This window comes from Oryctolagus cuniculus, chromosome 11, assembly GCF_051225735.1.
Source record: "Oryctolagus cuniculus isolate XC-2025 breed Fujian yellow rabbit chromosome 11, ASM5122573v1, whole genome shotgun sequence".
Lineage (NCBI taxonomy): Eukaryota > Metazoa > Chordata > Mammalia > Lagomorpha > Leporidae > Oryctolagus > Oryctolagus cuniculus.
Window position 1 is genome coordinate 12634349 of NC_142877.1, and position 24868 is coordinate 12659216.

Sequence of the window (24868 nt, forward strand, 5' to 3'; positions counted from 1 at the left end):
CCCTGGCCACACGGCCCTTTTCTTGCTCTCCTAGGGCAGAGCCGCGGAGGTTGGCTCTACCTTGTTCAGCCATCCGGGCGCTCCCCAGTCTTCATTTTCACACAAGTGACGGCCACAGTCATTGTCGTCTTGCACGGAGCGGTAACTGGAGACCTTTCTAAATCGATATCCTTTTTACTGGCTTTTCCATCTTTGTTAATTCATTTGAAAGGTAGGGTGTGACGGAGAGATCTCCCACCTGCTGGTTCACCCTCCAAATGCCTGCAACGCGCAGGGCTGGGTCAGGGCCTGGAACTCAGTCCAGATCCCCCGTGTGGGTGGCAGGCACTGGACCACTGAGCCATCACATGCCTCGTAGGTGTGCATTAGCCAGAAGCCGGAGTCAGGACTCGCATTCCTGTTGATGTGGGACATGGGCACCCTACCTGGTGGCTCGCCTTCCAGGTCAAATGCCTGCCCTGTAACTTGGCTTTGGCCTTTGCTTTTTTATAAAAATGTTTTTTATAAACTGACTGATCTCTTATTTCCGAAGACCGTGTCTCCTTCAGCTTGCCCTGCCGTGCCTGGGACACTGCCATTCCGATGCTCCGCTTGCTGCTGGCGAAGACACGCCTTTGCTACAGTTGGTGGTCACAGGGAGGTCTGCACTGGGTTCCTTAGCAGAAACCAGAGCCTGTGTGGGACATTAAGACTGATTTTATATAAATATATATATTTGACAGGCAGAGTTGGACAGCAAGAAAGGTCTTCCTTCTGTTGGTTCACTCCCCAGATGGCCGCTATGGCTGGCGCGCTGCGCCGATCGGAAGCCAAGAGCCAGGTGCTTCCTCCTGGTCTCCCCTGCGGGTGCAGGGCCCAAGCACTTGGGCACTTGGGCCATCCTCCACTGCCTTCCTGGGACACAGCAGAGAGCTGGACTGGAAGAGGAGCAATCGGGACAGAATCCAGCGCCCCGACCGGGACTAGAACCCGGGGTGCCGGCACCGCAGGCGGAGGATTAGCCTAGTGAGCCGCAGCGCTGGCCTATATATTACATATTATACAAGTCGGGATGCTTTTGGCTGCAAGTAACTCAGGAAATCAGAACTCAAAACACTTAAACCACAGCACATGTATTAATGTGTACAATATATTTGATCTGGGTCTCTTGCCTAGGTCCTGGTCCTTGGGTGAACTAAGCAATGCTTTGTCAATGGAAATCTGTGTTTACAGCCTACACTCTGCAAATGTCAATTCTGGTTACAAATAGAGTTGATTTTTAAAGACAGGACAGAGTTTTGCATTTGGGGCAGGTGCGAGGTCACACGTCCCTGAGTCTGAGTCAGATGAGCCAGTGAATCAGTGAATTTCCGGGCTGGTTTGTTTCAACTGCTCTGACTGTATTTCTGTCTTTGGCAATGAGAAAAAAAAAATCCCAGTGGGAGCTGTCTGACTCTAAAGCCTTCGGAAAACTACGCTCCTGCGTGCTCAGGGGCTGATCTTGGACTTCTGTGAGTCCTGTAGGCTCCGTCAGCTGGGCAGCTCGGCCAGTCCCCGAGTCACGCCCGGACTTCGGACAGGCCCAGGGCTTTCGTATGTGAGCCTTCTCGGCGTGTTCTGCAGGGCGGACACTGCTGGACAAATAGTGAAACTGGCAGTGCGGGACCACAGCATCGCGGATGCACACCCATCCCCCGGGCAACGCTCAGTGCTGTCACCTGTGCTGGGCAGTGAGGGACACAGGTGAGAAGGACGCTAGCCTGGCCTCCCAGCAGCTCCAGCTCATCCAGAATTCAATCCAAAATGTGAACTTAGAAACTGGACGGTGAGCTTGTCAGAGCCAGTCTTCAGCGTTCAGTGTCCACGACAGAAACGCAGCTGGCCACTCTGATGGCTTAAGTTCAGGGTCAAGGGGGAGGTCTATCTGTTTCACCCCAAATACCTTCCTGTGGCTGAATTCTACGCATATTAGTTTCTCATGGAAGACCGTCAAAAGAAAATGCCTTTTAATAAGTAATTCACTCTTTATTTGACTTTAAACAGAATTTTCCTGGATCGCATCTTGATGGTGAAGGGGAGGATGGACAGATCAAGACTGTAAGTGGGTGCTGGGCGGCAGGGGGTGCCCTGTGCACACATCTGTCACTTCCACTTCATCTGGAAGGCAGCTCGGCCAGTAACTCGCTGGTCTTTCTCCAAGAAACACGAGCGGGCAGAGCGACCCGAGACCGACCCAGGTCCACCAGGCCACACCAGGGATTCTTTTCCAACGAAGCATCCGCCCCGGTAAGCATCTCACTTCCATTTTACTGTCCATGCATCTGAACATATAACCATTTCAAATCCACACATCCAATCATCGTATCATTATTATCAACCATCAATCATTCCAGCCGTTTACCCATCCAGACCACTGCTTTTTTTTTTTTTTTTTTTTTTTTTTTTTTTTGTAAAGAAAAATATTTATTTGAGGGAGAGTGAGTACAATGACCAGGACTGGGCCAGGTTGGAGCCAGCTTTATCCAAGTCTCCCACATGGGTGCAGGGGCCCAAGTCTGGGCCATCTTCTGCTTTTCCCGGGCCACTCACAGGGAGCTGGCGCAGAAGTGGAGCAGTTGGGACACAACCGGCACCCACATGGGATGCTGACGTCGCTGCTACGCCAAAATGCCAGCCCCGCAAACGACTACCTCCTAACGTGTCATCCGCCCACCTAATCGTCTATCCATACTTTCATAAACTACGCATTCACTTAGACAAAAAAACACCCACTCATTCACTTCACCACGTAATATCCAGTCACCATCTTGTCATTCCAACAGTTCTCCATCCATTTATCCACTCACCCTCCAACCCTCCAACTGTCCACTCGCCTTCCAGTTGCCCAACCATCCAATCCCCTCACCAACAGCCCTCCTACTCACCCTCTCGATGATCCACCCACCCACCCACGCGTTGTCCAAATACCGAGTCACTCACCGGTTACCGGACAGTGACTCCAGTTCTACTTCTCTCCCTCCTCCCTCCTCTCTCATCTGTGTCTGCTTGGGTCAGGATCTGGGATTCTGTGCACACACATGACACCAGCAGGACCTACTCCCCAGTGAGCTCAGTCTAGTGGGGCCATCTCCCCCCACCCCTCCTTCGCTGATGACTTCCTAATGGTCAGAACTCTAGCTCTGAGGCTGAGTGCTGAGTCGTCTCCCATCTTCACTGACGCAGGTCTGGCCAGCTGGTAACCCTGGGTTCCACCAGCACAACAGAGGGAAGAGCTTAGCACCCAATCAGGGGGAGCCAGTTCCCACCCTCTCCTCTATGAGCGGCGACAGCGCTCAAGGTGTCCCCCTGCCCCGTACACTGCACCTCGTCTCCCACGCACGGGAAGGTGAAGCCCCATCGCGGGAATAGCAGCCGCTTGTCTTTGCCATCCCAACCCCCGGCCCCCTAACTCTGCACCAAAGCTCATGGGTTTTTCCCTCTGGGGGACCTTTCCTCTCTAACTTTCTGTGTATGAGGGAATCCAACATGGGGAGCCCAGGGCTGAGGTTCGGCTGATGCAGCACAATCCTGGGGCTCCACTGTGGCGGAGGTGCGTTCTGCCTGCCGCTGTGGTTCCGCCGACAGACCCTCGCAGCTATGGGTAGCGCAACAGTGAAGCACCTGCGGAGGATGCTGGCCACGGGACAGAGCGCTCTGGGTGCCTGCATCCCGCTGTGCCCTGTGAGACATCCCCCAAGGCTCCTGCAGCCAGCTCCGCTCTCTGGTCCAGTTTGAGCTGAGGTTCAGCCTTGAAACGTCCTGGAGAAAACCAACACATTCAGAAGCCTCCGTGGGGCTGGAGGAACCGCTCCCTACCACACCACAGAATGTAAACGTGGTTTTATTGAACGCCTTTTATCCATCCCAAGGGACCGCTTCCTTCCCAGCAACTAAGACGGCGGCATAGGCAGGTGCACTGCCCTAGGACGAGAAGCAGCAACGGTCCTCCCGACAGCCCCAAATGGCCTCCCTCAGCAACGCTCAGAGACGCTTACGCTGTGACCCAGCCCCACGCCAGCCCAGAAAACAAACACCGAACCGACGACTAGGGTAACCAGCAACACAGGCACAAGAGCGTAATACCGAGTAGCAGGTTAGTCCATAAATTAAAAAGAAAAAAAAAAAACACCTGTCCCCTCGTCCTCACCGCGCCCCCCACCCCCACCCCATCAGCCATTCCTTGCTTTTGTTCTCTGAGACGGGTAGAAAAGTCTGGACTTGGAGCCAGCCCTTTGCCCAAAGTCAGCGATTCCAAGGCCAGTGTTGGGTACTGGGCGTGCGGGGATGCCGGCTTCGGAGATGACTCTGCACGCGTCCTCCCCCGGGGGCTCGGCGCTCTCGCGGGAGGCCTGGGCGGCCGAGCCGCTATAAGTACTCCAGCTCCAGGGCGTGCCGTAGCGCCTCCAGGTCGGCGTGGCAGGATATCCGCCAGAAGGGCATGTTGTGCTGCAAGAAGACACCGGCACGCGGTTACCGCGGCCCCCAGCCCCCAGCCCGCTCCTCCCACACCTCGAGCCTCGGCGGGTGCTCCCTGCACGGCTGGGCCGACCAGCCTCTGTGGGCGCCAGCGTGGCCTTAGGGGTGCACCGGCGCAGTGCTGCACCACCTGGGGGCGGGGGGGAAGGGCCTCCTTCGGGCGCCTTCTCGCGGTGGTCCCTGCAGAGCTCGTGCTGAGATGCAGTGCCCGCTGCGAGGGCTGAGGGGAGGGCCCAGGTGGGCAGGCCCAGGACTCGGGCCTCGTGAGCCAGTGAGTCGTCCACCCACGGATCCCCGTGCTCAGGGGTTGAGAGGCGGGTGGGCTCTGTCCCTTAACCGTCCCCCTGGGTGGGAGACCCAGAAGCAGCTCCTGGCTCCTGGCTCTGGATCAGCTCAGCTCTGGCCGTTGTGGCCATTTGGGGAGTGAACTAGTTGATGAAAGACCTCTCTCTCTCTTATTTTTGCCAGGCAGAGTTAGAGTTAGACAGCGAGAGAGACAGAGACAGAGTTATGGACAGTGAGAGAGAAACGGAGAGAAAGGTCTTCCTTCCGTTGGTTCACTCCCCTAATGGCCGCTACGGCCGGCGCTGCGCCGATCTGAAGCAGGAACCCAAGCCCTTGGGCCATCCTCCACTGCACTCCCGGGCCATAGCAGAGAGCTGGACTGGAAGAGGAGCAACCGGGACAGAATCCGGCGCCCCAACTGGGACAAGATCCTGGGGTGCCGGCGCTGCAGGTGGAGGATTAGCCAAGTAAGCCATAGCGCCGGCCGGAAGACCACTCCCTGCCTTTCAAATAAATTCTTTTTCTTTTTCTTTTTTTTTTTTTTAAGAAGACAGCAGGAGCCTGAGGCTGGAGGCTGGTGCAGCTTCTTGGACCCGTACAGGTGCTCGCCAGGAGAGAGGAAGAAAGCGCACGGCTGTGCCGGCTGCCGGGTGGCATCTTCCATGTCCCCACACAGTGCCTCCAGCCCCGCGGAGACCCCTGGCATAGCGCCTCCCGCCCCTGTTCGGCCACCTGCTTCTCCCCAGTCCTCAGGTCAGGATTCCTGGGCGTGGCGCCCTGGGACTTCAAGGCTGTGTCCGTTCTTATGTGAAATGACAAACCATTTGTTTATGTATGCAGCCCTCTTGCATGCCCTGGGCAGGGTGTGGCAGAGCTGTGGGCTGCTGGCAGCACACCGTGTGTGCCTCCAGGCTTGCTCCCCATCCTCTTTCCACGGCAAGGAAAGCAGCTCAGAGAGGGGTCTCATCTGCCCAAGACCACACAGTGCCAGATGGAGGGGCGAGGACTTAGGGCAAAATGTGCTGCTGTTAGCGTGCAGCCAGGATGGTGTCAGGGTCACAGCCTGGGTGCAGACACCAGGCTGGCCTCACCCTCCGCCCTGCCCTGCTCAGGGGCTCCCGAAGCAGGAGAGGCCTGCCCCCTAGTGGTCACTGTGGGAAGCTCCAGAGGGCTGAGTTTTGTTGGGCACGGGTGCCTGCGTCCTGCCTCACCTCGCCCACCTCCACTGGCAGGATCTCCCAGGGTCCTGCCGGACATCCGCCCCCAGGGCAGTGCAAGCCAGGCTCTTGGCTCCAACCTGCACATCACAGAGGAGCTAAAAGGAGCGCAGGTGACAGCAAGGGTGTGCTCTGAACCCTGGGTTCTCCCATCTGAACTTGGAAGAACGGGAGGGGTGGGGTGGGTCCAGGGCTCTAGGGGGCGGGCAGGCAGGTCTGCCCCATGACCCACGTGGCCACTTGCCAGTGCAGTGATGCCCATGCCTGCTGGCCCTGCTCTGGCCACGTCTCTGTGGATCACCTGTCTTACTATCACTCACTTAATTGTTTTCTTCTAAATCCTCCTTTCGGAAAGCTAAATATGCTTCTGAGAGAAGCGCTCAGCGTAAAAGCTGAAATCCTTCCGATCCCTGGAGGACAGTGATGGCGCACGGTAGGTGCTTGGCCGCGGGCTGCAGTCTGGGACCCACGCTCCCCCAGCCACTGTTTCCGACAGGAGAAGGAACATTGCAGGGCGGGGGGGGGGGGGTCACAGGCCAGGGAGTCTGCACGCTCAGGCTCCAGGAACGGGTGTGGCCTTCCAGGCTGCCCGCGGGGCCTCCGCTCTCCTGGGCTCCATGTGCTGCGACCCTGGACTGTTCTGCACGTCCTTGGGATTTGTTGCCAGGGAGCAGAGGGGGAAAGCAGGCCCCCAGATGCAGCTCTGGGCTTCCCAGGCCTCCCCAGGGGCGCTGCTGACAGCTCCAGGCCCGGGACTCTGGCAGCTGTTTCTTCTCCAAGCGCAGGGCTGCAGCCCCCCGAGCCCCCCTGCCCTCTCCTCACAGGCCCGAGCTCGCAACTGCGGGATTTTCTGTTTCATTAGCTTAATGCTGTCTTTATTAACTGGGAAGGGTTCCTGGAACATGCGATCAGCGGGGACAACATAAAACACACACACGTGCGCCTGCCGCCCGCCCTGCCCGGGGTCCCCGGGCTCCCGGGCGGTGTCTCAGAAACAGCCCAGGGCTACCAGGGGCGGCAGCCCGTGGCGCGGCGGGGATTTGCGGAAGGAAATTACTCAGGATGCTTCTGCGATTTGCAAACGGGCCTGGAGTGGCGAGCAGAGCAGCCAGGAGGGAGAGGGCTCAGCCAGCCGCGGGGAGGCGGGGGCGAACCTCGCACGGAGCCCACCAGGCCGGCTAGGGGGCTGGGGGGAGACAGGGACGGCTGGAGGGCCGCAGGAAGTACCTTTTTCGCGCCTTGCTCCTCCTCCACCCCGTCGCCGATGACGATGTAGACAGCTTTCCTCCCGAACCTCTGCATGATTCTCTCGAAGCAGCTCTCCTTCCCTGCACCCAGGGAAGCAGACGAGGCTGGAGCTCACCGAGGCCTGGGGTGGCCGAGCCAGCCAGGCGCAGCTGCCCTCCTGGGGCGGGGTCCTGAGCCCTTCCTCCCCGACCATCCCCGTGGGAGATGCAGGGCCACCCAGCAGGTCCGTTCTCAGTCAAACAATTATTTACAGAAAGGGCCCCGACTAGAGGGAGAAGCATGGGCACTTGGTAAAAAATCTCTAACCACCATCGGGGCCTGATTTGCCCTCTCAAATCGAAATGCACTTGTTTAAGATTTATTTGTTTGAAAGCGTGAGGTCTTCCATCCGCTGGTTCGCTCTTGCAAGACCAAGACCAGCCCAGGCCAAAGCCAGGAGCCAGGAGCTCCATCTGGGTCTCCCATGTGGGTGCAGGGGCCCAAGGACCTGGGCCATCTTCTGCTGCCTCCCCATGGTGCATGAGCAGGGAGCCGGATCAGAAGTGGAGCAGCCGGGACTTGAACCTGTTTCCATGTGGGAGGCAGGCCCTGGCAAGGCACTTTCTGTTATGCTGAGACCGAGAACTTTAGTTGCTCTAAGAAAATGTTTCCAGAGTACTAGTTGATTTTTGGCTCCATTCAAAAAGCGGGGAGGGGGGGGGAGGGGCAGAGTAACAATTTCAAATTAAAAACATAGCAGGTTAAAGCTCTGGCCTGCAGTGCCAGCATCCTATATGGGCACCGGTTCGAATCCTGGCTGCTCCACTTCTGATCCAGCTCTCTGCTATGGCCTGGGAAAGCAGAAGATGGCCCAAGTGCTTGGGCCCCTGCACCCACATGGGAGACCCGGAAGAAGCTCCTGGCATGGCTTCAGATGGGTGCAGCTCCGGCCGTTGCAGCAATCTGGGGAGTGAACCAATGGAAGATCCTCTCTCTCTCTCTTTGCCTTTCAAATAAATAAATAAATCTTAACACTATGTGGGTTTTTTTTTTTTTAAGTTATTTTTGTATTACACATTTTCAGGTGATCTAAGAATAAGTCCATCCCTTCTCCAAGGCAAACCGGAATTCCTTGCCTTCCGATGCCGGGGGCAGGCGTTCAGCACAGCAGTTAGTACGCTGCTTAGGACACCCACATCCTGGATCAAAGTACCTGGGTTCAAGTCCCGGCTCTTCCAATTCCAGTCTACCTGCTCGTGCACACCCTGGGAGGCAGCAGGGGATGGCTCAAGTACTTGGGCCCCTGCCACTCACCCGGGAGACCCAGCTTGAAGTTCCCAGCTCCTGCTTTGGCCACAGCCCTGGCCACTGTGGGTGTCTGAGGTATGAACCAAAGTATAGCAACTCTTTGCCTTTCAAATTACAAAGAGGGCATCTGATGATAAATAAGTAACATTGCTAATCTCTAGTTCTTTTCCCTGCTGAAGGGACTGGGAGAGCTGTTTAGGGTTCTGAGGCACACTGGTGGAAAGTTCTGGAAACTTCCTTGGGGACATCTCCCAGGACTGCCAGCTCACCACCTCCCGCTCGCGTCCCCAGAGGGCCAGCTTCTCCCTACCTGTCTTGGTTGCACTGTAGATGTTCTCGATGGGAAACACGGAGCCCAGCCCGTACAGCAGGACCTTGGCCAGCGCCGGGATGAGCTGCGTGGTGGTGACCAGCACATTGACACAGTTGGGCCTGAGGACGGAGGCGGCAGCGGTCAGAACTCGGAGGCACCCAGGCCGGGCCTCTGCAGGAGCCCGTGGGGTCTGCGGGCTCTGGCTGCGGCATCCCCGGGGAGGGCAGGGCTGAGGATTCTCCAGCGTGTCTCCTCTGGGCCCGGAGCCGCCTGACGCCGAAAGGCGACGTGGGTGTTACATTTATCTACAAGGCCAGCGCCTGCTGCAAGGGCCACATGCTTCAGTGGAGGACCGTGGGGAGAGGTGGGGACTGCGGCTGACCGGCGAGCATGCGCCAGTTCTGATCTTTTGGGAGAACCCAGGAAGCCGCGGCACCCTGGAGGCCGAGTCTCCCCCGAGCCTTCTCGGGCGTCTGGAGAGGGTGCAGGTGGGAACCTGGGGTGTCTAATACCCCCGCGTCTGCGGAGAGGGGTCCGTGGCCCAGGGGAAAGCGGGGGCTGCCACCCACCGGGACTGGATGAGGGTGAGGGCCTGGAGGGAGTGGGTCAGCCAGAGGTCCGTCAGCGCTTCCAGCTCGGCTCTCAGACGCAGCCACGTCTCTCTCTTGGGCGCGCCTATCAAGCCTGCGGACAGAGGAAACAGTCGGTGTCATATTGGAGAGCTCTGGGGCGGGCGCGGGGCCCCGGGGTCGGGACCCTGCCTGGGACGCCCGCAGCCCGCAGCCCAGCGCCTGGTCCCAGTCCCGGCTCCTGCTCCCGGCTCCTGCTTCCTGCTGACGCACACCCTGGGGCGCAGTGGTGATTGGGTCCCTGCTGCCCACGTGGGAGACTCAGAGGACGCTCTTGGCTCCTGGCCTCGTCCGGCCATTGCCGCCATTTAGGGAGCGAACCAGCAGATGGAAGACCTCTCTCTGTCTCTACCTCTGTAACTCCACCTTTCAAATAACTAAATCTTAAAACCAGTTTATTCAAAAGGCAGAGTGAGCACGAGGGATCAACATCTTCCATCACCTGTTCTCTCTGTAAAAAGCCACAATGGCCAGGCCTGCGCGAGGCTGAAGCCAGAAGCCTGGAGCTCCATCCGGGTCTCCCATGTGGGCGGCGGGGGCCCGACTGAGCCACCCCCTGCTGCCTCCCAGGGTGCCTGTGAGCAGGAAGGGGAGTGGGAGTGGAGCCGGGCCTGGAACCCACTCACACCGGCGTCCTCACGTGGCCTCCATGTTAGCATCACCCAGGGCCTCCGGGAGTACAGATGTCCAGGTTGCAGCCAGACCAAGAAAATCGGGAACAGAACCTGCTCGGGGGTTCCAGCTGGAGCCGGTGTGAGAAGCAGGGGTCCAGGCGCTGCTGCCTCCTCACAGCTGAGTCTGTCATCGCGGTGAGGCCTGAGGTTCTGAGCCACGCAGGGGCTCACAGGACATGAACTGGCCTCTCTCGGCCTCCACACTGCAGGACTCCCCCGCGCATGCGCATACACTGGGCGGCACCTGCTCACCGCTGCCATGTCCACCCGGCAGGACTCTCCGCGCATGCGCACCCACTGGGTGGTGCCCACTCACCGCTGCCTTGTCCACCCTGCACATGCGCACGCGCACACACGGGGCGGCTCCCACTCACCGCTGCTGCACCCACCCCGCAGGACTCCCTGCGCATGCGCACACACTGGGCGGGCGGCACCTGCTCACCGCTGCCGCGTCCACCCCGCAAGACTCCCTGCACACACGCACGCGCACACACGGGGCGGCTCCCACTCACCGCCCACGTTGTCCTTGTAGGTGTTGTACATCTCCTTCACCCGCCGGTAGCGGAAGGCCAGCTTCCTCATCCAGTCCACGCCGCCGTGCACGCCCGAGCCCAGGCACAGGTTGGCTCCTGGGGCCGAGCTGTGGAAGCCATCGGTGGAGAAGTTGTAGGTGCTGGGGAGAGGCCGGGAGGAGGACAGCGTTACCGTGGGGCGCCGGGGCCCGTGGCACCCATGGGTGAGGCCCTTGGGGAGGAGCGGGCCGGGGCTTTTACCAGCTGCCCACAGAAGGGCGGTGGCCTGTGCTCTTGCCTGATTGGCAGGTGTTCCCCTTTCTTTTTGCATCAAATAGGAGCGGGCTTCAAAAGGCTCACAGAGAATGGAATTCAAAGTTTATTTCATCGCAAAAATTTTTTGGAATCCGGGGCTGGCATTGTGGCACAGCAGGTTAAGCTGCTGCCTACGATACTGGCATCCCATATGGCACCAGTTCCACGGCCCAGCTGCTCCGCTTCCAATCCAGCTCCCTGCTGATGCACCTGGGAAAGCAGAAGACGGCCCAAGGGCTTGGACCCCTGGATCCACGTGGGAGACCTGAATGAAGCCCCTGGCTCTGGCCTGGCCTAACCCTGACCATTGCAAATTTGAGGCGTGAACCAGTGGATGGAAGATCTCTGCCTCTCTCTGTGTCTATAAATTTGACTTTTAAATAAACAAATCTTTTTTTTTTTAATTTTTTTTTTTGACAGGCAGAGTGGACAGTGAGAGAGAGAGACAGAGAGAAAGGTCTTCCTTTGCCGTTGGTTCACCCTCCAATGGCCGCCGCGGCCGGCGCGCTGCGGCCGGCGCACCGCGCTGATCCGATGGCAGGAGCCAGGAGCCAGGTGCTTTTCCTGGTCTCCCATGGGGTGCAGGGCCCAAGCACCTGGGCCATCCTCCACTGCACTCCCTGGCCACAGCAGAGGGCTGGCCTGGAAGAGGGGCAACCGGGACAGAATCCGACGCCCCGACCGGGACTAGAACCCGGTGTGCCGGCGCCGCTAGGCGGAGGATTAGCCTAGTGAGCCGCGGCGCCGGCTTAAATAAACAAATCTTAAAAAAACTTTTTTGAAATCCGTGCATGGGGGCTGGTGCTGTGGTGCAGTGTGTTAACACCCTGGCCTGCAGTGCCGGCATCCCATATGGGTGCTGGTTCTAGTCCCAGCTGCTCCACTTCCAATCCAGCTCTCTGCTATGGCCTGTGAAAGCAGTGGAAGATGGCCCAAGTCCTTGGGCCCCTGTGCCCACGTGGGAGACCTGGAAGAAGCTCTTGGCTCCTGGCTTCGGATTGGTGTAGTTCCAGCCATTGAGGCCATCTGGGGAGTGAACCAGTGGATGGAAGACACCTCTTTCTCTCTCCTCTCTCTCTGTAATTCTGACTTTTAAATAAATAAATCTTAAAAAAGAATTTTTTCTTTAAAAGAAATCCATGCATAATTTATTTTCATAATTTGCATTTTTAAAAAGATTTATTTATTTGAAAGAGTTACACAGAAAGAGGGAGAGGCAGGGAGAGGCAGAGAGAGAGAGAGAGAGAGAGAGAGTGAGTTTTCCATCTGCTGGTTCACTCTCCAGTTGGCTGCAATGGCCAGAGCTGCGCTGATACGAAGCCAGGATCTTCTGGGTCTCCCACGTGGGTACAGGGACCCAAGGACTTGGGCCATCTTCTACTGCTTTCCCAGGCCAGAGCAGAGAGCTGGATCTGAAGTGGAGCAGCCGGGACTCGAACCGGTGCCCATAGGGGATGCTGGCGCTTCAGGGAGCAGCTTCACCTGCTATGCCGCAGTGCTGGCCCTGCATAATATGCATTTTTAATGAACGTTTTAAAGAGCCTTTGTATGCACAGAACCAAAATAAACTTGTCTTTTGCTTCCATTTTTCCACGAACTTTGGAAGTACCCTGGTGGCCACTCCGATTTCTTTCAGGGAGCTGTCTCTGCCCTTGAGTGCGGTGGCCATGCGGGGGACGCCCTCTTCCTCTCTGTCAAATGTGCAGCCCGAAGGAATCCCCCAGAGGCGGCGGAGTCGACTCGCCCGGCAGTGGAGGGATTGGTCAGGGAGTTCCGCTGGCGCCCGGGCCCCGGCTCGCGTCCCCACCGAGGCTGCTCCCGCTTCCATTCTTTGAGCAACGCTATAGCTCCCACAGAAATCCCCTATTCTTAATTCATTTTATCTGAGAGGCACACGCAACACACCCGATCTCCCATTCACTGGTTCACTCTCCAAATGGCAGCGGTAGCTGGGGCTGGCGCAGGCTGAAACATGACAGGCTGCAGAGGCCACGCCTTAGACACTGCGGAATCCCTGCCCATGCTGAACCACGAGGCCTGCTGTACAGGGAGTGCACACGTATGAGTCTGTGTGCAAGCAGGTGCAACTGAGTGTGTATGTGTATGTATGTGCCTGTGAGACACACACACTCACATCATCAAGCACCCTGGATGCAGCCCGAGCGCCTTTCTGCCCTTTTCTAAATCTCCCACTCATGGAATCATCTTCCAGGGGAACCAGACCCAGGCGGATGTGTGGGGAGTGGGAGGGAGCCGCGGGGTGTGTGAGGTGAGTGGGAGGCAACGTGGCCACCTGTGTCACCGCTCAGCGATGCTTGCGTGAGGGGAGCGCCCGAGGACTGGAAGTGGGGGCGTCACAGGCAGGGGCACTTGGCTGGAGGTGGCGGGAGCAGGGGAGAGAGTGGTCCCCTTCTCTGCTCCTTACGGGATTGCTCAAAATCTTCACATGAGCCATAGACAAGGCTGTGAGTGTTCCGACAGCCTGTGTCGCAGACAGCTCCTTGTGCTGCCAGAAATGCCAGCAGGTTTACTGCACACAAACACACATGCACACACACACACATGCACACACACACACACATGCACACACACACACATGCACACACACACATGCACACACACACACACACACACACATGCACACACACGGGCCCATGCCCTTGACCCATGCATCTCCCAGGGCGCAGTAGCCGGAAGCTGGATCAGAAGCAGAGTGGCCAGGACTTGGATCAATGCTCTTACGCGATGCGGGCATCCCAAGTAGCAGCCTAATGTGCTGTGCCACAGCGCCCACCCTTAACTCTTATTTTATTAAAATAAACAATTCATTTTAAAGGCAGACAGACAGAGATCTTCTATCTGCCGGGGCTGGGCTGGGCCAGGCCGAAGCGAGGAGCCAGGGACTCAATCCAGCTCTCCCGTGAGGGTGGCAGGGCCCCAGGTACTTGTTCTACACCACCTGCTGCCTCCCAGGGTGCACCTCAGCAGGAAGCTGGCATTGGGAGTGGAGCTGGGGTTCGAACCCGGGCACTCGGAAATGGGATACAGAGTCCCAACTGGTGTCATGACTACTGCCCCGAACGCCTGCCCCAGACCAATTCTTTAAAAGGCGACTGCTGACTGCAAACCATGATAATGTCCTGATGAGGGTCCTGGGTGTTGTGTCGAGACACAGAGGCCCCTCCTGGACGGCAGGGAGTGGGCCCTGGAGCCAGGCGGCCCGGGTTTGACTCCCAGCTGTGTGAGCTCGGGCAGGTGGCTTACTCTCCCCGTGCCTTCTGCGTCCCGGCTGTGGAATGAGGAAGACGCTCCGAGCACCTGCCTCCTGGGGTCACTTGAAGAAGCAGAGAGTTCACCCATGTGATGCACTCAGAACACGGCGTGGCACAGAAGGGCTAACCCAGGGCTGCTTCCTACTTCCTGCTTCCTGGCTGCTCCTCTTCCCATCCAGCTCCCTGCTGATGCGTGAACCTGGGAAAGCAGCGGGTGATGGCCCTAGTGGTTGGGCCCTGCACCCATGTGGGAGACCTGGATGGAGTTCTGTGTTTGAGCCTGGCCAGGCCTTGGCTGTTGTGGCCATCTGGGGAGTGAACCAGGGGATGGAAGACTTCTCTCTTCCTGTCACTCTTTCAAATAAATAAAATCTTTTTAAAAAAAGGGGTACATTTGTTGCCTGGTGCCTAGCATACAGTAGGAACTCAATAAATGCTTCTAGCCTGAGTGTGTGGGGAATTTGGTTTCTAGGGGAAGAACGGTTCTCAGGCTGCGGCAGGAGAGGGCCTGCCAGCTAGTGCCGGGGGACTCATGAAAACCGAACGCTGGTCACTCCCGGCTGCAGAAGGCGAAGGCCCCGGTTCACCGGGATCCGCAGATGGAGAGGGGGCGGCTGGCGCTGGAGCCTTGCTCCTTGCCATCCCCGGGGCAGCCGGCTTTTCCGAATGCTGCTCGCAGCTCCGTAGCGTCTTCCTGCTCAGCCCCCGCAGGCCACGGAGCGCAGTCCCAGGAGCTCAGCTTCTGTCCGTGGCGTGGGCTGGGAGACGCAGCGTGCAGGCGAGAACCGAGCGAGGTTACCATGGCTGGCGCCGCAACCGAAACATCACTCCTTCTGATAATGCTTTTGATGGGCGGAGAGGTGCTGAGCTGTGATAATTCTGGACAAGCACAGATTCCCCACGGCTCTGTTTTTATAATGTTTCCCCAGGGCCGGCCTGGAACATCCCAGCCCCATTCGTTCCTTGTGAGTGGTTACCTGGTTTCTGAAACCCATGTTCTTGGTGAGTTTTCCCTAGAAACCAGACATGCCACTTTCTTACCTGTGCAAGAAGTGTTTCTTAAAGATTGGCTTATTTATTTGAGAGGCAGAGTTACACAGAGAGAGGGACAACACAGAAGAGGGTGAGGGGGAGACAGAGGAGGAGGGGTGGGGGGGAGAGGCAGGGAGGGAGGGAGAGAGGGAGGGAGAGAGGGAGAGAGGGAGGGAGGGAGGGAGAGAGGGAGAGAGGGAGAGAGAGAGAGAATCTTCTGTCCACTAGTTGACTCATCAAATGGCTGCAACGGCCAGGGCTGAGCCAGGCTGAAGCCAGGAGCCTGGAACTCCATCCAGGTCTCCCATGTGGGTGCAGGGGCCCAAGCACTTGGGCCGTCTTCTGCTGCTTTCCCAGGTGCATTCGCAGGGAGCTGGATCAGAAGTGGAGCAGCTGGGACTGGGACTCACAGAGGATGCTAGCATCCCAGGTGGTGGCATAACCTGCTGCACCACAATGCCTGCCTCAAGAAATGTTTTTGGGCACCAACCGGATGGATTTTTATATTAGGATGTGTGCATGCTAACGAATACAGTCAAAGCCCTGAAGCACACACACCAGACTCTCACTGGCAGTGACCTTGGGAGGCAAGGCCGAGGGTGGTGTGAAGTTTTACCTGTGCACCTATGACTTCAGTAAGCAGAAAAGTACAGACACACAGAGAGACAAGTGGAGCAGAGGGGATGTGGAAGGGGCTGTGGGGCGGGGGCACAGCTGGTCCTGAGAGCCCGCACCCCCTCACCGTCTGCTGAAAGGTGAGCTTTCGCCTCCCCAAATTCCCACCTTAAATCTTGGCCATTGTCATCTGAGGAGACGTCGTCAACGTGGATCTGGTCACAGTCCTGGGTGGGGGGAGACAGAGAGCGGGCGAGTGAGCCTCATTAATCAGCTGATGGGGCCTGCTGAGGGGAGGGGTGGGGTGGGCACTGGGTGGGGGGTCAGCAGCTGGATCCTCATCTGGGCATTGGTGCCGTGGGTTCAGTCTCACCCCGCCCCCCGGTCTCTCTAAGGAGGGGACGTACAATTCATCCTCACGAACACGGGTCTGCAGGTGAAGCCGTCCCCCTGTAAGCCCCTTACCCGAGACCCCAGTGGACGCTGCAAACTGCGGACGGCACAGAACCCCACAGACCACGCTGAAGGTGGTGCGTGTGTGTGTGTGGTGCAGTCCAAGATGGACAGTGACAATGAAAACTGTGTGCTCTCGTTCTTAGACCTTGGTTAGCCCTGGGCAAATGAAACTAGACCCACAGGTGGGGGGTGACGGATGGAGGGGACCTCTGCTATTGTTACCTTGGGGGGCCAGGCACAGACAGGACCCCCGCCTCCCAGAGGCCCGGGTGTGTCTTCTCTGCCCCAGTGAGGCTGACATGGGGTTGTAAGACGACGCATGCGCACACCTGAAGCCACCAAGTGCGTGGCATTTGCAACAGCAGCCCTGGGAGATGGCTGTCACTCTGCAGGCAAGAGTCATGGGGGCACCACGCGTCTCCCAGGGGACCCACGCACGGCACACACCGGCCCTGCCAACTATGCCTCCGTCATAAAGGATATTGGGACGATACACTGGCGAAAACTACGTAAGAGGCCAGGCTCTGGAACCTGAGCGCCCGGGTTGGGGTCCTGGATCCTCGGGGGTCGGCTGTGGCCACTGGGAGTCCACTTCATGGCCAAGATGTGGTGGATACTCCAAGGAAGCCCCAGTGGAGAAACTGGACAGAGGGGGGACCCGGGACACTAAGTGGCCACTCGTGACTCAGCGGATGTCTAGGGTGCGCCTAAGCGCCTTTGCTCATTATTTCCTATTTGCCTTCTTCCCATGACTGCGGTCAGCGCTTGGTGGTCTGGGATGTACTGTAAAGGCTCCTGTCGGAGGGCGTGTCCTTTCCCACAGTGGTCCCGCCCACACTTTAAGGAACTAAGAGCACTTAGGCATGTAGGGCCATGCTCTCCCACACCACAGCAACCAGCCATACATAGATATTTATAGCTATGTTTAATTAATTTAAACTGAAATAAAGTTTAAATTCAGTTCCTTAGCTTTAGTTTGAGAGCTCAGTGCCGGGGGGCGGGGGGGCTTGCTGAGCGGAGCTTGTATTTCCACCAGTGCAGAGCAGTCGGTGGCCGGGGCTGCTCCGGGGGCAGAGGAGGCAGGCATCAGCTTCTCCGCTACCTTGTAAGTCCAGTTAGGAAGAGCTTGTGGGCCGGCGCTGTGGCATAGGCTAAATCTCCACCTGCAGTGCTGCATCCCATATGGGCGCCGGTTCGAGTCCGGCTGCTCCACTTCTGATCCAACTCTCTGCTATGGCCTGGGAAAGCAGTGGAAGATGGCCCAAGTGCTTGGGTCCCTGCACCCGCATGGGAGGCCTGGAAGAAGCTCCTGGCTTCCGATTGGCCCAGCTCCAGCCCTTACAGCCATTTGGGGAGTGAACTAGCAATGGAAGACCTCCCTCTGCCTCTTAAATTAATAAATAAATCTTAAAAAAAAAAAAAACAGGAAAAAAAAAAAAAAAAAAGGAAGAGCTTGCAAACTGGCCTGGAGACAGAACTACTTAGCTTACCCCAGGCTGAAACAGAAATGTTTTATGTTTATTTTTTTACTTGAGGGGGAGAGAGAGAGAGAGAGAGAGAGGTTCTCCCACCCGCTGGTTTGCTCCTTAAAGGCCCACAACAGCCTGGGCTGGGCCAGGAGCTCCATCCAGGTCTCCAGTGTGGGTGGTAGGGACCCAACTCCTGGAGCCATCACCGCTGCCTCCCAGGATCCGCGTTAGCAGGAGGCTGGAGTCGGGCCAGAGCTGGCTCGCGACGCAGGCGCTCTGATCAGCGATGGGTGTCTTAACTGCTAGGCTCTGCGAACACCTTCGAAAGCGCGGCCGCCTGTAGACCGAGGGCCCTCTCCCTCCCCTTCTCCCTGATTCTCAGTCGCTCTCAGGCATTTTCCCCGACAGCGTGGGGCTTGCACTCCTGTACCGTGGCCGCGTGGCCTGGGGCCTCTGCCTGGCTGCACTTGACCTTTGCTGGTGACTCAGTCCCTGGTGGGTCCACAGGTGCCCACCAGGCACAGGAGCCTGGACCGGCCACCCCCTCGTGCCAGTGATGCTGCTGACTTCACAGACCCAGGCCCACGGAGCACGGAGCCCACGGTGGATCTCCACCCCGGCACTGCTTTGCCTGAAGCTGGAAACCGCCCCCTCCCCAAGGCCGCGCTGGGGGTCGCGGGGGCTCGGGCCCTGGGCAGGGTTCCCCGGGCTTTCCTTGATGTCAGGGGAAAGGTATGTGGGAGGCTCTGGCTTCCTCATCTGCGAGGGGGTTGCTGGGGGCGCTAAAGTGCGACAACAGTAGCGATCACATTTCGGACTTCATAAAATACCGTGACGCTCCGCTAGACGCTACCTCATGCTCGCCAGCTGACCCGGATCGAGTTACCCGCCGAGCCGCCCGGAGGGGAGCTGGACGACGCGGGGGAGCCTCTGTTCCCTCTCCCCCTGCAAGACGGAGGGGGCCTGGGCCGCCAGGACCCCGCGGGGACACCTTCATGTGTGACTGTCCTGGGGGAGGGGTCCGAGGGGGACCCACTGGCAAAGACGAAGGGAGGGTTCCCTGGCCCTGACACAGGCGTGGCGTGGCGTGGCGTGGCGTGGCCGGGCCCTCACCCAGGGCAGACCCTGCCTTGATGGCTCTATGACTTTCCATCACCTGCAGAGGCCTCCTGCAAGGAGACGCATCACCCGCGGTTGGGGGAGGGGGGAGTGGCAACCACCTAGGGCTCCCGTGATGGTCACCGGGATGGGACGCGTCGCCTCGGGGGGAGACTGGACAGTGCAACAGACACAGGCTAGCGGGCGACCCGCCTGGAGTGACAGCAGGTCTGCGTGAGAGGAGCCCGTTCAGTTGGAAGCATTTGTTCTGGCTCCTCACCTAGAACACGGAACTGGAGACAGAGAGCCCTGGAGGTGCCTGTGTCTGGGGGTCTGGTGGGAGGACCCCGGGGGTGGGCTGGGGGCCCAACAAAGCCATTGAAGCTGTCTCCCTGGTGAGGCACCGGTAGGGGGCACGGTGAGGGTCCTGTGTGCACCTGTTGCTTCTGAATACCATTACTTTACGACGACTCGCTGGCGCGGAGATGGAGACCTGACACTGGATAGAAGTGGGCATTTACCGAATGTGCTCACGATGCCAGGACAGTGCCCAGTTTCTTCACGACTTTCACAGTCTGCGGCCGTCAGCAAGTGACGTCAGGGTGACGTGAACACAACGCTGTGATGCTGCCACGGCTGCTGTGGCCACTGAGATGCAAAGCGGCGGGCAGGCGGGCGGGCGGCACAGACAGCCCGGAAACGCGGGACCGAGGGACGGCTCGGGCCGCAGGCGGACAGCGCTGGATGCTGCGGGACTTCATCACGCCGCTCAGACTGGCAGGCGGCGGGACGCTTCGGAAGTATTCATTTCTGGAATTTTCCACGTGGTATTTTTGGGCGGTAGCTGACCACCGGGAACTGGAAGTGCTGGACGTGAAGCTGCGGATGAACCACGGTGGGAGGACGGGCCCCTGGACACATAGTGTATTCCGAGTCGGAGTCCAGGGTCATGTTCTTTAGTTTATCAGCCGAATCGTTCCCGACGAGGCCCTGGGAGCTCTGCAGCGATCCCACGTCCCTCGGACATCGCCCAGCTGTGCACTCCGGGGCGCTTCCTTAATTTCCGGCACTGATCGCGTGCATTTCCTGCCCCGCTGCTAGAAGCAGCCACCTCCCCAGGGGCCCCGGCTCCTTGCGTTGCAGAGTGGTGTTGGGCCCCACTCCGTGCAGGCTGTGCACAGTGCCACAGGGGTGCCCTATCTTCTGGGCCCTCCCAGGAGACACAGCGAGGTCTCTTTTTAAATTTAAATTAGGAAACGTGGCTGATACGTCTGCTCACGGCTGTGTTACTAGGCAGGCGGCAGGCGCTCAGAAAATGGTACTAGGTACAGCCCAGTCCCCTCCCCTCTGCAGCCCCCCCCCCCCCCAGCTCGGCCAGTATCTGCAGGAAGCTCCTGCTGGCCTCCTGGGAGTTGCCGCTCCCCCCCCCCCCCCGGCCCCCGACGGCACATCTGCCCTCTTGCCACATGCCCCACGCCCAGCTTTAGTCTCGGGGGGCTCCTCGCCCCTGCACTCTGCACTCTGCACTCTGCCTGGGACGGGCTGGCTCCTTCCTCCAAGTCTGGTTAAGACCAGCGGACCCTGGGGCTTTTTGGGGAACACATGTTTAACAACAGTGACTTCTTATGGTCCTCAGTTTATTTATTTTGTATTTCCCCTGGGGCTAACTGTGGTCATTAAGAAGAGAAGACAAATTCAGGGGAACAGTGTGTGCACGGATTTCTCCTCGTTACAGCACGTGAAACTTCTCTGGATCGGAAGTCATGTTCACCCTTCCATTCTGGATGATTCTCTCTCTCTCTCTAATTTGTTCGAGCTGGTAGTGTGGTCTGAGGCACCGCTGTGGGGACGGGAGGCGAGTGCGAGGATCCTAGGATGCCGGAGGAGCACAGTGAGCCGGGTCCCAGGGCACCCGGGAGGGAGCTGGGTCCCAGGCAAGAGGGCAGAGGTTGGCTCCAACAGGAAGCTGACTGCTGGAATAGGCGCGGAGAAGTGACGCTGAGAGCCGGTGTGAGGGCAGGAGCGGGCTCCCGTGTGGGGTGCGTGGGGCGTGAGGGAGAAAACCACCTGACCCTGCTCAGGGCCCCCTGCTCTGTCCCAGGAGGCTGTCACGGTGTCCCAGCGTCTGTCCCGGTCCACCCTCGCTCGGCCTGCGTCGTGATCTTTATCGATGGCCTGTGTTTCTTCCTGCTGGACAAGCGACGGTCCCGTGTCCTTTCTCGTCAGCCTGTGGGGCTCCCGTCAGGGTTTTTGCGGGCTGGGTCTGCTCTTCTACACCCTGTGGGTCGCGTTCCCTGGACTCCTGCTTGGAGCTGCCCCTGGCTCCCCGCGGTGGGAAAGCGCCGGGGCGAGCACGGAGCGTGTTCCATCTCCTGTCGGCCGGCAGCAGCTTTCTCACTGCGCTTCTGTGGGTCTGCACGCTCCTGGCTCCCCTCAGACCCCTGAGATTCCAGAACCCCCACCTGCGTCCCCTCGCGTGAAGAGCTTTGCCGGGAAAAGCCCAGGAGTGAATCCACGAGCCAGTCCTCGCAGAGCAAACCACACCGGCACCCGCTACCCTGTGGAGGACTTCTCTCACCCACACAGCAGCGTCTCGGAAAACACTCCCGACGTGCGTGTCCTCTGTCCGTCCGCACTTGGCCCTTTTCCTGCTCCTCGCTGGGCCTGACTCATTTCCCCGCTGTCACAGCGAGTGACCCCAGGCTGCAGTCTTGTGTCTGGATCACGCTTTCCTGCACCCCACAGAGCCGACACTCGTCTTCTGGTCACTGCGAGTCTGTGCCGCGGGCTCGGGGACAACCTGCTGATTAGGCGAGGGTGCCGGGCTCTCTGGCTTTCCGCCGGGCCCCATGACTTTCTGCCCTACAGAATGGACATCGCTGACAAATCTCGTTCAGAAAAATGGCCCAGCTGGACTCCCTGGCCCATCCTGGCAGCTGTTTATCTTAAACACGATGCTCAGTGCTGCCCTGGGCGAGCCACAGAGGGGCCTGCTGCCCGGGAGGGGAAGGCCGGCGGGCGGGACGCCTCGGTGAGCTGGCAGAGTGCGCACGGTGGACTATTACTCTCCCCGACAGCTCCCGGGCGTACATCGGACTCTCGGCCCGGCCCGCGTGTCAGGCAAGCAGCCGCGTTCCGCCCTCACACCAGCCGCTCGAGTCCCCTGCACAGCCTTCCCAAAGCTCGGGCAGCGTCTCCCAGTGGCTCCCTGCCCGCTCCTCGGCCCGCGGGGGCAGCTTCGGCCAAAGCCCCTCTTGTGCTGGGGGAAGACCCTGCGGACCCGTGGCCACTCCCCCACATCCACCCTCTGGGCAGGGTAAACGGGCCAGCTGGGCCTGGGATCACGGCGCTGCTGTGTGGCCCCAGGAAGGTCGCCTCTCCGTGCCTCCACCTCATCTGTCCAAGGCGCATGAAAACCCCGTCGGCCGTGTGAGGTGGCCATGGGGGTTCAGCGGGGTCATTCCCGGGTGCGGTCGGGGGCCGGACAAGAGCTCCGTACCTGGCAGCCGCAGGTAAGAGGACCTGCTGTGCCTCAGTTTCCCCACCCCTATCAGGGGGATGCCTGCCCTCTGAGGTCCTGTGTGGGGCCGAGCAGGGCACGGCCGATCCCTGGCCTCTGGGCGTGTCATTCCCGGCCGGGCCTCCTCTCAGCCCCAACCATGCCTCTCCCCGTCCACACGCGTCGGCGGCCTTTCTGGAAATGCCCACAGACCCCTTGTCTAAGCTTTGGCCCCTGCCAGGTGCTTGCCCATCTCTGTGGGGAGCAAGGGGTGCTGGGAGTTCCCACGCCGGCTGTGGTTGCGTGTGTGAGCTTTGTTCTGCACACGCACAGAGAACCGAGGCACGGCCCCACCCAGGCGGCCCCCCACTTCCCTGGGGCTCCCCCTCCTGCTCCTCTGCCCTCCGTCATGCTTTGCGGCTGCCCCAGCCCTCCCCACACTCCCTCTCCTCTGAGCCCGGCCTGGCATGGGCCACACAGCCCAGTGGGTGAGGGCGAGGGCCCGGGGACCAGGTTGCCTGCATCCAAATGCCGTCACTGCCAATGAGGTGACATGGGGCTGTTCACTCAGCCACTGTGTGCCTCAGTTTCCCCACTTGTAGATCAGTGTTACAGGCTGACTCTTTGTGCTCTCTTCAAAGTTGTGGGTCGAAATCCTCACCCTCACTTGGCGTTTGGAGACGGGGTCTCTAACAGGGGCATTAAGGCTAAGCGAGTGTGTGACCTCTCCCAGTAGGACAAGTGTCCTTATAATCCCGCGTGCGCTCTCCTCTCTCTGTCCACCCACAAGCCAGGGAAAGGTCATGTGAAGACACAGGAGAAGCAGCTGCCCGTGAGCCAGGAAAGGGGCCCTCAGCAGAACCCGACAGTGGCCGCCGGAGGTGGCGGGCTTTGGGCTGCCTGTCTAGTAGGTAACGCTTCTACTGCGACATCAAGGTCCCGTGCCGTCCAATACAGTGGCTGCCACCTGCGTGTGGCTGCGTAGGCTGAACTCAGTTAAAATCAAATACGGTGAATAACTCAGTGCTCCAGGGCACAGCCAGGGTTCAAGTGCGGCTGGTGGCTACCACAGTGGACATTCTCAGAAACAGCTGAACTTGGCACTGCCTCATCCCCGCCCAGTCCCTTGGGCTCCTGGGTGCTGTCAGCGGGGAGGCAGACGCCTGCTTCCGCCCTGAGCGCTGACCGTGGTCTGTTCCCCCCCAGGCAGCCAGAGGGAGCCTGTGGACCACGAGTCCAGGATGCAACGTGAATCCTCACCAGCTTCCTGTCGCCCTTAGCGGGGACCAGAGCCGGTGATGACACAGAGGGCCTGCCCCGATGGCTCACCACCGTCCTTCCTGCTCCCTGGCCTCCTCTGGGAGCCCGCCAACCTTGACCAGGCCTCAGGGCCTTTGCACTGCTGTTCCCCCAGCCACCCGCAGCACGCCTGCCTCACCTCCTCCGTCTCTGCTCCCTGGTTGTAGGAGCCGTGAGAACGTGTGCGAGCCTCCCCCCGCCCCTCCTGGCCTCTCTGCGGGGCACTCGCTGAGTCTTGGGGTCTGCCTCCCCCGCTGCAGGGGCCATGCCGCAGGGCCTGGGTCTCCGCTGTGTTCTGTTTGCTGGGAGTCCATGGCGTTCCCCGCGCAGAGCTGCAGGGTGCAGGAGTGGACCCTCCCAGGCAGCGCCGCCGGCTCCGAAAGCAGTGGCCCTGACTTTGTCCCCGCTGGTGCAGGAGCCGGGCCTGAGCACCGGCCTCGCCCGGCCTCCCCTAGGGGCTGCCTTGCACCGACCCACACAGTGTTTTCCCTTGGGTGAGTCTGAATTCTCTTGTTTCAGTTGTGCAGAGGCGCCCCGGGGGCTTCTGGCATCAGGGACATTTTTAGAAAAACACGCAGGGAACAAAAACAAACTGGCTGCCCTGAGCAGGACTTTCACTATGGCCGGCGAGGGTCGGGGGAGGGGGCGGACTCCGAAGACCTCGGCTGGCAACCCTGGCTCTGTGCCACAAGTCCAGCCGAGAGCCACGCGGATCTAGTGCGTGGCCGGGGTGGGGACCGCACAGGCGCTTCGACCCGTGCAGCCGCCTGCTGACCTGGGCTCCTCACTGGGGGGTCTCAGCCATCTCAGACCCACGTGCCCCAGACAGTAGGAGGCCCCACACCCCACCGCACGCCCGTGCCTTCCTCCCTAGCGCGGGAGCAGGCGGAGCCCTGAGCCCTGCCTGCCTCTCCCTCCCGCCCCTGCCTCTTCCTGCAGCATTGTCTTTCTCCCGCAGCCAACCCTCTCTTCTCCGCGGGGCCCTCATCACTGGGCTCCCCGCCTCCCCCTCCCACTCCGACTGCCACGCTGTCCATATGGCAGGTCCCCCCTGCTTCGTGCTGCCTGGCCCCACGGCTGTGCCTGGTACTTAGCATACACTCGGACTATGACGGCACCTCCCTCTCTACACTCGTCTCCCTGTCCTGGCCACC

At 59.4% G+C, this 24868-nt stretch overlaps 1 protein-coding gene and 1 long non-coding RNA gene across 15 annotated transcripts in view; one reads left to right on the top strand and one right to left on the bottom strand.

Annotated features, from left to right (window-relative positions):
* LOC149123337 (uncharacterized) overlaps positions 1-7187 on the top strand; it is a 30872-nt gene extending 23685 nt beyond the window's left edge. For 3 of the 6 annotated variants that reach the window (XR_016216516.1, XR_016216517.1, XR_016216518.1), the window contains one exon: positions 2023-2279. This is a non-coding gene — a long non-coding RNA (uncharacterized LOC149123337). Of the gene's footprint in view, positions 1-2022; positions 2280-3887; positions 4176-5326 lie in introns of those variants that run through there. The other 3 variants (XR_016216520.1, XR_016216515.1, XR_016216519.1) reach the window with 3 other exon arrangements.
* The window catches only part of EYA2 (EYA transcriptional coactivator and phosphatase 2), a 210869-nt gene continuing 189844 nt past the window's right edge, over positions 3844-24868 (bottom strand). For 6 of the 9 annotated variants that reach the window (XM_089307904.1, XM_089307902.1, XM_017350738.4 and 3 more), the window contains exons 11-16: positions 16062-16120; positions 10660-10820; positions 9414-9528; positions 8842-8963; positions 7224-7324; positions 3844-4464 (exon numbers count right to left, since the gene is read on the bottom strand). In XM_089307904.1, the coding sequence (XP_089164030.1) occupies positions 4384-4464; positions 7224-7324; positions 8842-8963; positions 9414-9528; positions 10660-10820; positions 16062-16120 (639 nt within the window). In that variant the 3' untranslated portion in view covers positions 3844-4383. The other 3 variants (XM_089307906.1, XM_089307899.1, XM_089307905.1) reach the window with 3 other exon arrangements.